A 14,268-nucleotide genomic window follows, 5' to 3' on the forward strand; every position below is an offset into this window, starting at 1 on the left:
TTGCAGATGCTTCTGGAATTTTGTGCATCCGTGTTTCCTTTGTTAATTTCTTTTTCAGGTGGGTTGCTGAGTTCGCCTGCAACAGAAGAGCAAGATTCGAGTCCAGCAGCACCTTAAAGACCAACTAGATTTCCAGGGTATGCGCTTTCAAGAATCCGAGCTTCCTTTGTCAGATACGAGTAGGAATGGAGATCCCTGAGCCCTTATATCCCACTCAGAAGGTGGGAAGGGCATTGCAATAAAGGGTCAGGAATGGTACCTTTACAACTAAGTACAAAAACAAACAAGATTCCCTTATGCTCCTCTTGCGGTACATAACAGGCATTTTCAACTGATATGTCTAATTGATTCTGATTGCGGAATGCGAGTCAGTCTTGTGCAGAACGTTGCCCTCTTTGAAAAGTAAAAATAAACTGCCTCTCCTTGCCCTCCCCCATGCCCTAAGTGGAAGTTGGACTAGCAGACCAATGGTTAAACCATTTATTCCTTGTCATGAGGGGCGCAGGGCAGAAGGCCATAGTATGGAGAAGAGAAGGCTCTTTTAATGTTCTCACTTTCTTCATCAGGGCATAATTATAGTGTCATAACACAGCAAATTACAACTTTGCCTTTCCCGTTAGAGAGAGGAGTTCACGGAGGCGCTGCCCCCCCTTTTATTGGCCATTACTCATGCCCGGGCTGGCAGCGGTAGTTCCGCCGAGTCAGGATTCTGACAGATGCCCATTTAAAGCTCATTAAAATTCCTGGGTCTCGGTGTGATTGAAGGCACTTTCTCCCTCCACATTTTCTTTTTGGATTAATGGAAAATGAAACTCTGATGAAGACTTGCTAAGCATAATTTTCCCAACGCCGTCGCTAAAAGGAATGGCCAATCGGCTACATTGCCCGAATCTCCTAAGGGCCAGGGGGCTGTGGCAGAGTTCATTCCAAACATGGGGGAAACAGGGAAGGTTTTAATATGCTTGGCTAATAAATGAACTAGCTCCTCCCCCTTACCACCTACTTCCTTAGCCAAGAGCAAAATTTGAGTCCAGTTGCACTTTAGAGACCAACTAGAGCTCGAGGCTATGAGCTTCCGAGGGTCAAAGCTCTCTTTGTCAGACACGAGGAGCGATGAAGGGAGTGCTGATTTTTGTAAGCTCTTTGCCTGGAAATCTAGTTGCTCTCTAAAGTGCAACTGGATTTGAAACTTGCTCTTCTACTGCAGACCAGCACAGCTACCTACCTAAAACTACCCTAAAAGGGATCAAAAGGCCTTGAAGTCCCGTTTCTCTTGAATGTATCTACAGTTGGCTCCCCACGGGCCACGGCAGGTTCACAAGCAGAGTGCTGGTAGGTCTTCCATAGTAACTCGACAGAGAAAAAAAGTTCCCCGCGATTTATGCAAGTGAGTCAAGAGGACATGCGCCACAAGGGAAACTGCTCCCCCTCAAAATCCAAAAAACCCGTCTGTGCTTGTTAGAACTTTGAAGATAGAACAACGGTAAGGATGTCAAACACGGATACAAAATTAAGAAAGGCTTCCTTGTCTTTGGGGCGCTTGACAGATGGGCCGAGGAAGCCTCGTGGAAACTTTCTTCCATCATTTTTGGTCCTGCTTTTCCTCTTTCCACACTGTCCCTCCTGGGGACTCTGGGGACCAAGCTAGAAGTGAGGAATGACACTTGAATGGCAAGTGAACAGACTCAGGGCCAAGCCACAAGTGACGAATGACACTTGAATGGCAAGTGTATTTCTCCCTGTTCACTTGCCTTCCACTCAATCCACTTGCCGTTCAAGTGTCATTCGTCACTTGTAGCTTGGCCCTCACATGTGTCCCTCCCTGTTCACTTGCGCTCCACTTGCACGCCACTTGATCACTGAGGGCCAAGCTACAAGTGAGGAATGACACTTGAATGGCAAGTGAACAGACTCACATGTGTCCCTCCCTGTTCACTTGCGCTCCACTTGCACGCCACTTGATCACTGAGGGCCAAGCTACAAGTGAGGAATGACACTTGAATGGCAAGTGAACAGACTCACATGTGTCCCTCCCTGTTCACTTGCGCCCCACTTGCACTCCACTCGATCACGCTTGGCCCTGTGCCTTTATGCCACTACAAGTGGATGTCTATGATCATTGCTGCGCGTGCTCATTTTCTCCAGCACGGCATGAAGAGGAAGTGCCTGGGCAGGGCTAAAGCCCTTCCAGGCTGGCAATCGAGCGCCTATGGAACAATCAGCCCGCAGCCAAAGTAGCACCCCAAGGACTCACCTTCTCTCTGTTGCTGTGGAATCATGGGAGGCGGCTGTGGGAAGGCTTGGCTTATCTGGCCATACGCAGCAGGGTAAGCAGCTAGAGGAGAAAGAGGGAGAGACGAGAAAGAGGGAGGCGTTTCAGTATCATTGCACAGTCAGGCTTTTCAACCAAGCAACAGTTAAAGAGTTTTATTGATCTATTACATTTATCTATTGAAGACTGTAAGGGGGCACCCTCCTTGCAAGATGAGCACAGAAGAACTTTGCAAATCTTGGAGAACTCGGTGATTCCCCCACCCCCGGCCGCCATTTCAATAAACGTTACTTTGCATAGAATAGCACTGTTAATTTCTTACTGATTTATTTAGGTAATTTACAGTGTAATCCTATGCAGAATTGCTCCAGTCCAGGGCTTTTTTTCTGGGAAAAGAGGTGGTGGAACTCAGTGGGTTGCCCTTGGATAAAATGGTCACATGGCTGGTGGCCCCGCCCCCTGATCTCCAGACAGAGGGGAGTTGAGATTGCCCTCGGTGCCGCTCAGTGGCGCGGAGAGCAATCTCAACTCCCCTCTGTCTGGAGATCAGGGGGCAGGGCCACCAGCCATGTGACCATTTTCAGGAGGTTCTGGAACTCTGTTCCACCACATTCCTGCTGAAAAAAAGCCCTGCTCCAGTCTAAGCCCATTGATTTAATTCGATGTAGACTGGACTAACTCTGCTAGAAGAGTTAGTTCCCGCCCTTTCCTTACTGATAGGGATCCAAAGCAGATCACAGCTCCCCCCCCAGTTTAAATCCCCCCCGAAAAGCCCTATGTTTCGTTGATGGAGAAGTTTGTATAGTATAAATTAGAACAGCTCATTCACAAATGCAGATCATAGCTTTGTGCCGTGCTGATTGGATGATGAAAGGTTGAAGGAACTGAACAGATTTTGCCTAAAGAACAGAAGACTGGAGTTTTGTTGGCTGTGTGTGTGAAAGTTCTCTTTAAATATCTGAAGGGCTGTCCCACAGGCAAAGCGCCTCTGCTCCTCAATTGCCTTGATGGGGTCACCATAGGTCAGTTGTGACATGACAGCACATATATGCACATAACTTAAGCTCCTCCCCCAAAGCAATAGATAATGAGTCTTTGCCTTATTATCTTCCTCTTCAGGGGTTTAAATTACTAGAGGGTAGATTTGGGTCAAGCGTTAGGAAAAACTTCCTAAAGATAAGATCATTTCAGGTGCGTAACTGTGTTGGTCTGTAGTAGAAGAGCAAAATTTGGGTCCAGTAGCACCTTTGAGACCAACTAGATTTCCAGGGTATGAGTTTTTGAGGGTCAGAGCAGCTGGAAATCTAGTTGGTCTCGAAAGTGCTACTGGACCCAAATCTTGCTCTTCTACTACAGACCAATCTTGCTCTAAAGATAAGAGTTGCCCAGCAATGGAGCAGATTACGTGGGCGGGGTGGGTGGGGGTGGAGAGCTCTCTTAGGCCGTTTCCAGACGGCTTACCTGCCTCCGGAACGTCGCGGCATCTTGCGGGGAAAACGCGAAATATCGCGTTTTCCCTGCAAGATGGTGCGACGTTCCGGAGGCAGGTAAGCCATCTGGAAACGGCCCTACACTGGGTTTTTGAGCAGGGGCTGGCCAGAGACACGTTGGATTTCTGGCATGGAGCGTATGGCTAGACTACGTAGCCGCTTAACCACTAGAGTCCTGCCACTTAACCACTACACCAAACTTGTTGGTAATGAAACTAGGAGGTCTATCAAGGCTCTGGTGAGCTGCAGTATGGGTCTGATTTCAGCCTTGCGGTGTAGGGGAGGGGGGATGTATAGAGCCAGGTGGGACACACGAATGGTCTAAGAATTCAGAAGCCAAGTGAAGGACAGAGAAAACACAGAGTTGAGGAAGGTCTAGAGTGTCTTTTTGGGTAGAGATCCTCTGAACTTTAAGTTGGCTCCGCAAAACTTCCAGAAAGAAGGGACATTTCAAAGGGTTGGATGAACTTCTGGACCCTGAAGAAGCCTTCCAACAGGTAGTATATCAGGACCATTATTTTAAAGGCATACTCCACTTCCAACTATATCCCAAATGAGACACCCCCTGCTCAGAGGCCAGAAAATGAGAAGAAGGGAAGTGGAAGCATTTCAAAGAGTACTTATCTATGAAATCACCTGAGAACAAAACAGGCCGAAACTACAAGCAAGTGGAGGCTTCTATAGTGTTAAATTTTCTATAGTGTTAACTATAGAAGTTTTCTATAGAGTTAACTATAGAAGTTAAATTTTCAGCTCCGAGGTGACCATACTTGTTCCTTGCAGGAGCTAGTGACCACCGTTGTTACCACTGCAAGTTAGCAACTCAGGGCCAAGCTACACATGACGAATGACACTTGAACAGCAAGTGTATTTCTCCCTGTTCACTTGCCCTCCACTCAATTCACTTGCTGTTCAAGTGTCATTCGTCATGTGTAGCTTGGCCCTCAGTGTTTAAACCGCAAAGAGATACCAAGAACTGGTTTAATTGTGTTTCTTCATATGTGGTCTAGTCCTCTCTTAGAACTACACCATGTCAAAAAGCACCAAGGGGGAAGTTTGTTGATGGTTTAAAGAAGCCACATTCCTGATGGATCTTGACCAATGTGTCCCATGGCACATCTAGTCTGGCCCTGAAAAGCTTACTGTGTAAAAGGGGTGTTCAGGTAAGCAAGGCCTGAGAAATGCCCAACATGTCTCAGTTAAAAGTCTTCCTTTGAGATCACTTCAGGGAAGATATTTTCTCTCACAGAGGGATCTTTTTGGACTGTTCTCCAGAAAAGAATTCTACCTCAGAAAGCAGAATGTGGTCTTCTTTTTCCTCAGTGGATAGTTTCATCTGGGCAAGTTTGTCTAGAATTATCTCTCTAGTTGTCAAAAAGCTCAAGTTGCCCTGGCAAAGATTTATGTTGAAATTTATCACACTTTTCATGATTCTGGTCCACAGAAATAAATCTCTCTGCATTGTTCCAGCTTCTTTTCTCACCAGCCCCATCTTCCTCAGTCCCTTTCGCATTTGTGAAAATGGGAAACCATTTAATTGCCCTGCCCCCAGCCACAGACTGACTCTTGAAGTTTGGAATTAAGTGTGAGGCTCTGAGAGCGAGACCACAAGTGACGCCTGACACAGGTTGGACACTAGTCAGCTTCCCTCAAGTTTTGATGGGAAATGTAGGCATCCTGGTCTTGCAGCTTGGCTCTCCGACTGCTGCCCAATGGACTTTTCAACTGTCACTTGTCCAACATTCCGCCAAGCTGCCTACATTTCCCATCAAGACTTGAGGGAAGCAGACAAGTGTCCAACCTGTGTCAAGCGTCACTTGTGGTCCCGCTCTGAGAAATAAAATTCTTTACCAAGGTAATCTAGGTTCTGTCCTAAGGGGAAAAAAAACCCTGATTTCTGAGATTTGCATAAATGTCAATCAAGTATATGCATGTTTCTTTTTTACCAGAGTTATCTTGGTTCTCTTAGGGCCAAGCTACACATGACGAATGACACTTGAACGGCAAGTGTATTTCTCCCTGTTCACTTGCTCTCCACTCAATCCACTTGCCGTTCAAGTGTCATTCGTCATGTGTAGCTTGGCCCTTAGTCAAGAGAAGACACACAGGGTCACTCTACACGTTACTGCTTTTACGAGTTCTCCACAGAAACAACCTGTGCTCCATGCTGACACAACGCCAGTACGAGAATTGGCTTCTATAAAAAAAGAGAGGGCAAACGGGCTCAGAAAACTGCTGCCAGGGGACGGAAAACTCCTGCCCTACTCTGAAGCTTTTTCTCTCCATGCAAAAACAGTGTGGAGGGGAGATATTTCCCTTTTCCTGCTCCTCCACATGGAGTTATTGTGTGCATATGCGGCAGCAGAAAGGGGAAAATGGTCCCCCTCACACTATTTTTGCACGGACGGAAAAAGCTTAGGAGAAAGGCAGGATCTCTCCCTCCCCCATGACAGCTTCCCGAGTCCATTTGTGCTCTTGTTTTTTTTTAATAGAAGCCAATTCCTGAGCTGATTTGTGTCTGTGCGAAGCACCTATTGGCGCTGTGGAGAACTTGTCAAAGAAGTAACAAGTAGAGTGGTCCATGGAAGAGTCATCCAATGAGCTTAGTGGTTGAGAGTGGAGATCTGAACCCTTCTGTCACAAGCATAAGGATTAGAAATCTTGTTAATTTCTTTTTAATGACAACCAGGACTTTTTTTCAGCTGGAACGCGGTGGAACGGATTTCCGGCACCTCTTGAAAATGGTCACATGGCGGGTGGCCCCGCCCCCTGATCTCCAGACAGAGGGGAGTTTAGATTGGAGGTTCTAGCAGGGGAGCGCAGCCACCACACACCCTTGACCGAAGAACGGCACACTCCTTCTATCTGGGATGGTCGTCCCCCCCCCCACCGAGCGCGCAGCTTCGGGAGGGACGCACACGGAGCGGTGAGGGAGGAAGGGGACACCCGCCCAGCCAGCCAGACCAGCCGAATCAACCCTGGCGATCAACGGGGTGACAGATGTCGCAGCCAGATCGCCCTCACATCCAGCTGAGTGGCACGGAGGGCGATCTAAACTCCCTCTGTCTGGAGATCAGTGGGCGGGGCCACCGGCCATGTGACCATTTTCACCAAGGATGATTTAAACTTTAAGCCCCCCGTTCCAGCTGACCCAAATTGATGTCATTGCGTGGTCCCAGGAATGTGTGCACATTTTGCACATGTGGTACCAGGGGTACCACCTCCTGTCAGGAGTTGACCCCTGTGCTGACAACCCACCGAGTTCCATCACCTCTTTTCCCCGAAAAAAAGCCCTGATGATAACAGAAATTTACCGGATGCTTGTATTTACTGAATGCCTCTGAAGATTTGTGCTAAAAGGAATTCGTGCAATGCTGTATAAGTTTTAAATATAGGTTTGTCCAGTATAAGCGGCGGGGATTTAATGTTCTCCAACAGGGGACTTTAGCATGGTACATTTTTGAGGTCCCCGAATGAGCATCTGTTATGAAGGGTGCCAGAGAAGCAAAAGATTTATTGGGGGAATGTGTTAATACTAACGACCTGCATACTGCTGCACTCCAGCGTAGGCTTGTTGCAAGGGGTCGGCTGCGGTGGGGCTCTGCGCTGCAAAGACAGAAAGAGAAGAGAGTCATTAAATGCATCTCATCTTAGCACACCCAAAGCAAATGGTACCATTTCCATTTTGGTGGAACCCATCACTGTTAAAAAAAAAAATGAGGCAATCCTATGCCTGCTCGTTCACTTTATTCCCGCCCATCTAATTTTTATCCCGTCCTTCCTCTAAGTTGCTCAGGGCAATACGTGGCTCTCTCCTCTTCCGTTTGATCCTTACGACATCCCTGCGAGGGAGCTGAGGCTGACAGAGAGGACAGACTTACAGTTACCCAGTGCAACTTGAATACCGGTAAGTAGTTTGTTTTTTTTATTTGAAACATTTATACCCCATCTATCTTCAAAGGACTCAAGGAAGTTAGCAACAAAAATAAGGTAATTACATAAAAAATAATGTAAACCAAGACGATTTTAAAAAAGGCGTAAAACTTTAATCTATGAGGTGCCATAAGAAAACTAAACACTCATAAAAGTCACTCCCTTAAGCTTCTACTCTATCTCAGCCTTCCGTCCAGGAACTCAAATGCCAGCATGGAGAGACACTGGAATAAATAACATCTATTTTCTTTTCCAATTTTTGTATCCTTGCTAATGAGTCAGGGACCATAGACTTCTCCGCTATGTCGCCTTACATATTATCTGCTGCTTTAAATATGTATTCCTATGTACCACCAGTGCTCCATGTTCTCTAATGTCAGCCCTAGAATTGATTATATTCTGCATCAGTATTTTTTTCTACTCTGTATTGGATTCTTGCTAACACTATGGCTGATTCCGCACACGTTGGATAATGCACCTTCAATTCACTTTATCAATCATTTGAGGTGGATTTTTTGTGTGCGGAACAAAAAATCCACCTTAAACGATTGATAAAGTGCATTGAAAGTGCATTATCCAACGTGTACGGAATCAGCCTATGTCTTTTAAACTTGTATCTATTTACCCTATGGCATTGTTTATAGAAAGGTCCTTGATACCGTATTGAAATGTACTTGATACTAAACTCCTACTGTGTAATCCGCCTTGAGTCTCAGGGCCAAGCTACACATGACGAATGACACTTGAACCGCAAGTGGATTGAGTGGAGGGCAAGTGAACAGGGAGAAATACACTTGCTGTTCAAATGTCATTCGTCATGTGTAGCTTGGCCCTCAGTGAGGAAGACGGACTATAAATGAAATAAATAAATAATATTTTCTTTCCCAATTTTTGTATCCTCGCTCTCCTGAATATCAGCCCAAAGAAGAGTCCCGTGTAACTAAAATATTAGCTTTGGGCACTAAAACCTGACTGGTCTAAAACAAAATCGTGGTCTCACGTGTTGCTAGTAGCAATGCTAAGAATTGAACTTTTTATTATTTTCGCTATCAGTCGTCTCTGCTTTCTCAACCTGAAAATCCCCGTCTTGATTCCCCCCGCCCTTGTGTGAAGTCAATTGTGATTCTTCCTTAAAATTTTCATTGCATTTTGTTTCGTTGTTGTTCGCTTTGTTCACTGGCCTGGGAACTTCCTGAAGAACGAACGGGAGAATTTGGGGAGATATTTCACCTAGCATCGATGGTATACCATACAATCTACCCTCTAAGGCTGCCATATCCTCCATGGAAATTGATCTTTGCAGTCTGGAAATCAGTTGTAATTCTGGGAGGGCTCCGGGTTGCACCCAGAATTGTATCATTCTGTTTGGTGACCTCTGTCTTGGGATGCTAAGTCCCCTTACCTTCCTGGCAGGAGGAGGGAACGCAGGCTGTACCCTGTTGTTGCTCCCGGCACCCTGCACCAGTACGATGACATCACTTCTGAGAAGTGACATTATTGCACAAGTTGGGGGAGCATGAGCACACTTCGCAGTGGGCTGATTTGAGCCTCAAAGGGGCCCGATTCAACCCATTTGGGGCCATAATTGGCCCACTGTGAAGCATGGGTTTACTCTTGGGACGGCGCCATGATGTCAGTGATGTTGTCAGGCCAGCTCCAGGAGCATGCTTGGGAGGTCCATTCCTCCCCTCCCCCGCACTGGCCCCATGAGCGCACCCAGGAGGCACATTCCTCACCTTTCTTCCCTGCCAGCCAGGTAAGTGCGGGAGAAGATGGGAGCAGGGGATCCCCCAACCCCACCAGGGGAATGGGATCCTTGCCTCTGTCTTTGAAGTTTTCTTGAGCTTTAGGCAGCTCTCTGGCCACAGTTTGGCCATCTCAAGCATCAAAAGCATGTGACAAAACCTATATACTCTTTCTTTTTCCGCAGCAATAAAATATTCAAAGCAAAACTTGGCTGGACCTCTCTCTCCCCTAATGTCACCTTGGCCCTAATATTTCACTTCTTCTTATGAGTTTCATTTGCATTAATTGGTGCCATGCAGTTTTACATTAATGCAGTCCCTCTGGCTCCTTACTTTTAATAGCGTCCTTTAGGGAATACTGGGGGGTCCTCCCCACATCTACTCCTCAGTGCTTCCCTCCTGTCTATGAAAGTGGAGTCAATTACAAAGATACAGGGAAATGAAAGTTGAAATAGAAATCCAAGATACTGTTGGCTTGACCTTAGAAGAGGCAGCCACTACCTGCCATAAGGACAGTGGGCTGATATAGAATTATAGGGTTGGAAGGGACATCTAGGGTCATCTAGTCCAACCCCCTGCAAGAAATTCAGACCTCCCTCCCATACACACCCAGTGACCCCTACTCCATGCCCAGAAGATGCCAAAACACAATCAGGATCTCTAGCCAAACTGGCCTGGAGGAAATTGCTTCCTGACCCCAAAGTGGCGATCGGCCTGACCCTGGGCATGTAAGAAGGGGCCACGGGAACTATGTACTGATGTAACCCTTCTTGCCCTCCCTCTCATAGGTTTGTTGTGTTTTCCCAAACATGCCTTTGTCTGTATGATAGAAACCCCACCCTCCACAAATGGTATAAGTTACTTGCCTAACCAAATGAAGTCGATGGGCAATAGATTCCAAACAGACAAAAAGAAACACTTCTTAACTCTGGGAGTCATTAAATTGTGGAATTCACTGCCAGTGCTTGCTGTGATGGCCACTAAACGTAAATGGCTTTCAAAGACGATGAGCCATATTCATGCAAGAGAGGCCTGTAAATGGCTACAAGCCACGGTGAGTAAAGGCAGCCTCCATTTTCAGAAGCAGGAAACCTCTGAAATTCAGTGCTAGGGGGCAACATCAAGGAAGGCCTTGGCCTCTGTGTTATGTTTCTATGGCCCTCCAGGGCAACGCCATCTTTGGAGGTATGATGTGCCCGGCCTAGCCTGGCTCACGCTGACTGGCTGACCCTGCTCACTCCCCCACTGTGAAGGTAGATTTTCCCTCCCAGATCAACCAGGTTGTTTACTGGGGCTGGGAAGCCTTTTAGTAGCATGCATTTTAGAATTCCTGTTGTCCCATACTTAAAGAACGTATATATAATCGGTTTATTATTACCCAGTCCCCATTTAAGTAGATAAATGTTAATAAAAAAATAAAATACAGCAGAGGCCCACTTCTCCTTTAAAGTGAAATGGCACCAGAGGCTTAGAAAAGTTTAAAAGATAACAGCAGATTTATTCAACAGGCAGGGCTTGTATGAAGATAGGCAGGGAAAGGAAAGCTGAGGTAAATTTTGGTTTGTTGACCAGAATAATTCACTAGCATGAGGCACAATAGTCTTCTTCAAGCTTAGTTTCAAATAGTTACAGATCTTCGATGTGAGCGGCTGGTGTCTTCAGACATAAGTTACTTAAAGCAAAGTTTCTCCGGAGATTTTACTTCACAGCTTGGGTGTACAGACTTTTACAGATAGCACTCTTTCCCTTTTACTGCAGACCCAGGGTCCTCCACAGAGCCAAAAACCCCTTTCCAGAAATGAGGGCAGGAATTGTTCTTCCATTAAAGACATAACCCTGTTCTCTTGGCTGAGGGAGAGTCTCCTTTCACTACACACTTCCTCTGCCAACCATATGCTCCCAGTTCTAGCTTGTCTGAGTAAAAATAGTGCTGGTTTCTCCACTTTAATTCTTCAACTAAAAGATTTTTATCAACATTAAACCGTCCCAGTAAGGGCAATTTTTTAAAAACAGAAGCTAGATGGCCATCTGACAGCAATGCTGATTCTGTGAACCTAGGCAGATCATGAGAGGGAGGGCAGGAAGTGCCACATCAGTGCTTAGTTCTCATGGCCCCTTCTTACACGCCCAGGGTAATGAAAATCGCAGCTTTGGGGTCAGGAAACAATTTCCCCCCAAGGCCAGTTCAGCCAAGGATCCTGGATTTTTTTTTTTTACATCTTCCGGGCGTGGAGCAGGGGTCACTGGAGGTCTGGGGTGGGGTAGTTGTTAATTTCCTGCACTGTGCAGGGGGTTGGACTAGATGACCCTGGAGATCCCTTCCAACTCTACGATTCTACCACTGTGTAAAATGGGATGCTGCATTAGATAGACCACTGGTCCGATCCACCAGGATATTTTCTATGTTCTTATTTTTAAGTTCCACTCCTGTTCCAGCACATACACAGAGATATATGTTTCAAGGGGACATTTCTGATCACTTCCTTGCTGTATCTAAACCATTGTGGCAAGATGTAGCCGTGTTAGTCTTTCTGTAGCAGTAGAAAAGAGCAAGAGTCTAGTAGCACCGATAAGACTACAAAATTGGTGGTAGGGTATGAGCTTTCGTGGTATCTGAAGAAGTGAGCTGTGACTCACAAAAGCCTATCACAAATTTTGTTAGACTTATAGGTGCTACTGGACTCTTGCTCTTTTCTACTGGTGTACAATTCTACTGGTGTAGAATTGGGTGGGTGTGATAAAGATAGGTGTGGCTCTGCTTTCAGTGCAGCTGAACTGGAGACAAAGGGAGTCCCGCATGCCGTAATGTGACATATATTAAATCAGGATCCTGCCCATTAAAAAAACTATAGCATTGATCTGCTAAAATTGAAGCGGGAAGTGTAACTGCTCTTGCTCGCTGGGGGCATAAGCTTTCTTCCAGGGCACCTGGCCAAGCGAAGGAAGCCGCCTCTCTCTTAATGCAGTCATTTCCATATCCCAGTGGAAAAGAGTCTCTCTTAGATATAATCCCTGCTCTTGCCAGGCGATCTTGGCCAAAATGACACAGTGTGACCATGGCAGATAACCTTCCATAAACCTGTAGACATAAAACAAGCCAATGACCTCCTCAACTGCCATAAATATAAATTTAACGAAGGCAGCACTTATTCATTAGGCAGGAGTCAAGGAACGACTCCCAAGTCCTTCAAAGAAAGTACACCTGTTAATGTCACGTTCCCCCAGCCTCTACCCAGTGCCAAAACCCTTCTCAAGTCAGTGCTTCATCTGGAAATGAACCTCAGCAAATCTGCAGCAAGGATAGAGTTATCAACTGACATCATCGAGGGAGTTGTGGGTGACTCACAGGGAGAGGCAGATTTTGCTACGATCTTTCTCTAAATGTCACAAAGAAGTTGGTTTGGGAGAGGTCATGGAAAAGTTGGGGGAAACATGGGCGGTCATGTAACCCTGTAATGTAATTTCCGGCAAAAACTAGGAAGTAGCGTCACCACGTTTAGTGATGCTGTATGAATCCGGTCAGTCTCAAAGGAAATGACATTGTTCAATGCCATTTCGGCCTCCCCGATTCCCCCTGCGCCTCGTTCAAGCAGCGGCGGCGGCAAGGGGAATTGATGGGAGCCCTCCCTCTGGAATTGGGGGAGTGGCATTTCTAAGCCCCACAATGCTGGGGGGAAGGAGGGAAAAACTCAGGGAGTAAACTACCATTGTGAAAATGGCTCCAGTGAGAATAGACAATATTGAGGGCCTACAGGCTGCCTGGAGCTGTCGGGTTTCCCAATATGGCGGGAGTTCTCCTGCTGGCAGCCTTGTGGGAAGTCAGTTACGTTGCAATATCACTTCCAGATTAAACCCCAAAATGACATCTGGTAGCTTTAGGAAGTGCTTGAAACTCCACAGAATTTGAGGCCAGGCACCAAGATTTTCAGAGTGTAAGCTTTCAAGAGTAAGCGCTCCCTTAGGCTACCTGCCCAAATTATCTACAGAATTTATAGCAATTCCTAGAGCAGGGCTGGATCGACAGGGGGGCAGGGGGCATAGTCTGCCCCCGGCACTGCCAAAGAGGGGGTGCCGGGTGCAGCTGCCAGCCCCGGGAGCACGCGGGCAGCAGGACGGGGGGCGTGTTTGCCGTGTGTCCCCTGCTCTGTGGGGCAGGTGAAAGGCAGCACGGGTGGTGGGGGGTCCTGTGGCACGATTTGCCTGCCCCACAGGACAGGGGGTGGGTGGCTTGCCACGCGGCCCCTGTCCTGTGGGGCAGGCGAATGGCGCGGGCAGCCTTCCAGCCACTCGCACTGCTGCCGCCAGCTCTGCAGCATGCTGGGACAGCCGGCTTGCCGTGGGGCATCACGTGCCACCCTGCATGATGTCACAGAAGTGATGTCATCACGCAGCACCAGGAGCATGTGCACACTGTGCGCGCACACGAGTGGCTGGTCTTCAGTTGCCATGGGCGCCAGCAGCTGTAGATCCGGTCCTGTCCTAGAGCTACCCTTCATCACTTCCGGGTTGTACCCAGAAGTGAAGTCACAGTGTAGCCGATGTCACTTCCCCCCCCCCCACATTTGCCCACCCCAATCCTTCTGCCAGTTGCCAGGCTGTATCTGGCAATCCTACTGCTGATCCAGCGTAAGGCAGCTTTACACGGATCTGCACCTGGGCAGCGAGAAATTCCAGGAGCAGCTCTGCCTTGGCTGGTGCCCTTTGAAGGATAGAGCACTGGGAAATGTTGCCATCTTAGAATATTGTGAAATTTCGAATGTTGCCATTTTAGAATGTTTGCTTCATTTCCGAATATGAAAATAGAACTGAGGTGGAAGCAAATGGATGC

General features: G+C 47.1%; 1 protein-coding gene across 27 annotated transcripts in view; it reads right to left on the reverse strand.

Moving 5' to 3' along the window:
* Nucleotides 1–14,268, reverse strand: part of CELF4 (CUGBP Elav-like family member 4) — a 999,910-nt gene that overhangs the window by 23,818 nt on the left and 961,824 nt on the right. For 17 of the 27 annotated variants that reach the window (XM_054986392.1, XM_054986390.1, XM_054986374.1 and 14 more), the window contains exons 9-10: nucleotides 7,303–7,368; nucleotides 2,255–2,335 (exon numbers count right to left, since the gene is read on the reverse strand). In XM_054986392.1, coding sequence (XP_054842367.1) covers nucleotides 2,255–2,335; nucleotides 7,303–7,368 — 147 coding nt within the window. The remainder of the gene's footprint in view (nucleotides 1–2,254; nucleotides 2,336–7,302; nucleotides 7,369–14,268) is intronic. The other 10 variants (XM_054986378.1, XM_054986387.1, XM_054986376.1 and 7 more) reach the window with 2 other exon arrangements.

Source organism: Eublepharis macularius, chromosome 8 (assembly GCF_028583425.1).
Source record: "Eublepharis macularius isolate TG4126 chromosome 8, MPM_Emac_v1.0, whole genome shotgun sequence".
In the NCBI taxonomy this organism is placed as follows: Eukaryota; Metazoa; Chordata; class Lepidosauria; order Squamata; family Eublepharidae; genus Eublepharis; species Eublepharis macularius.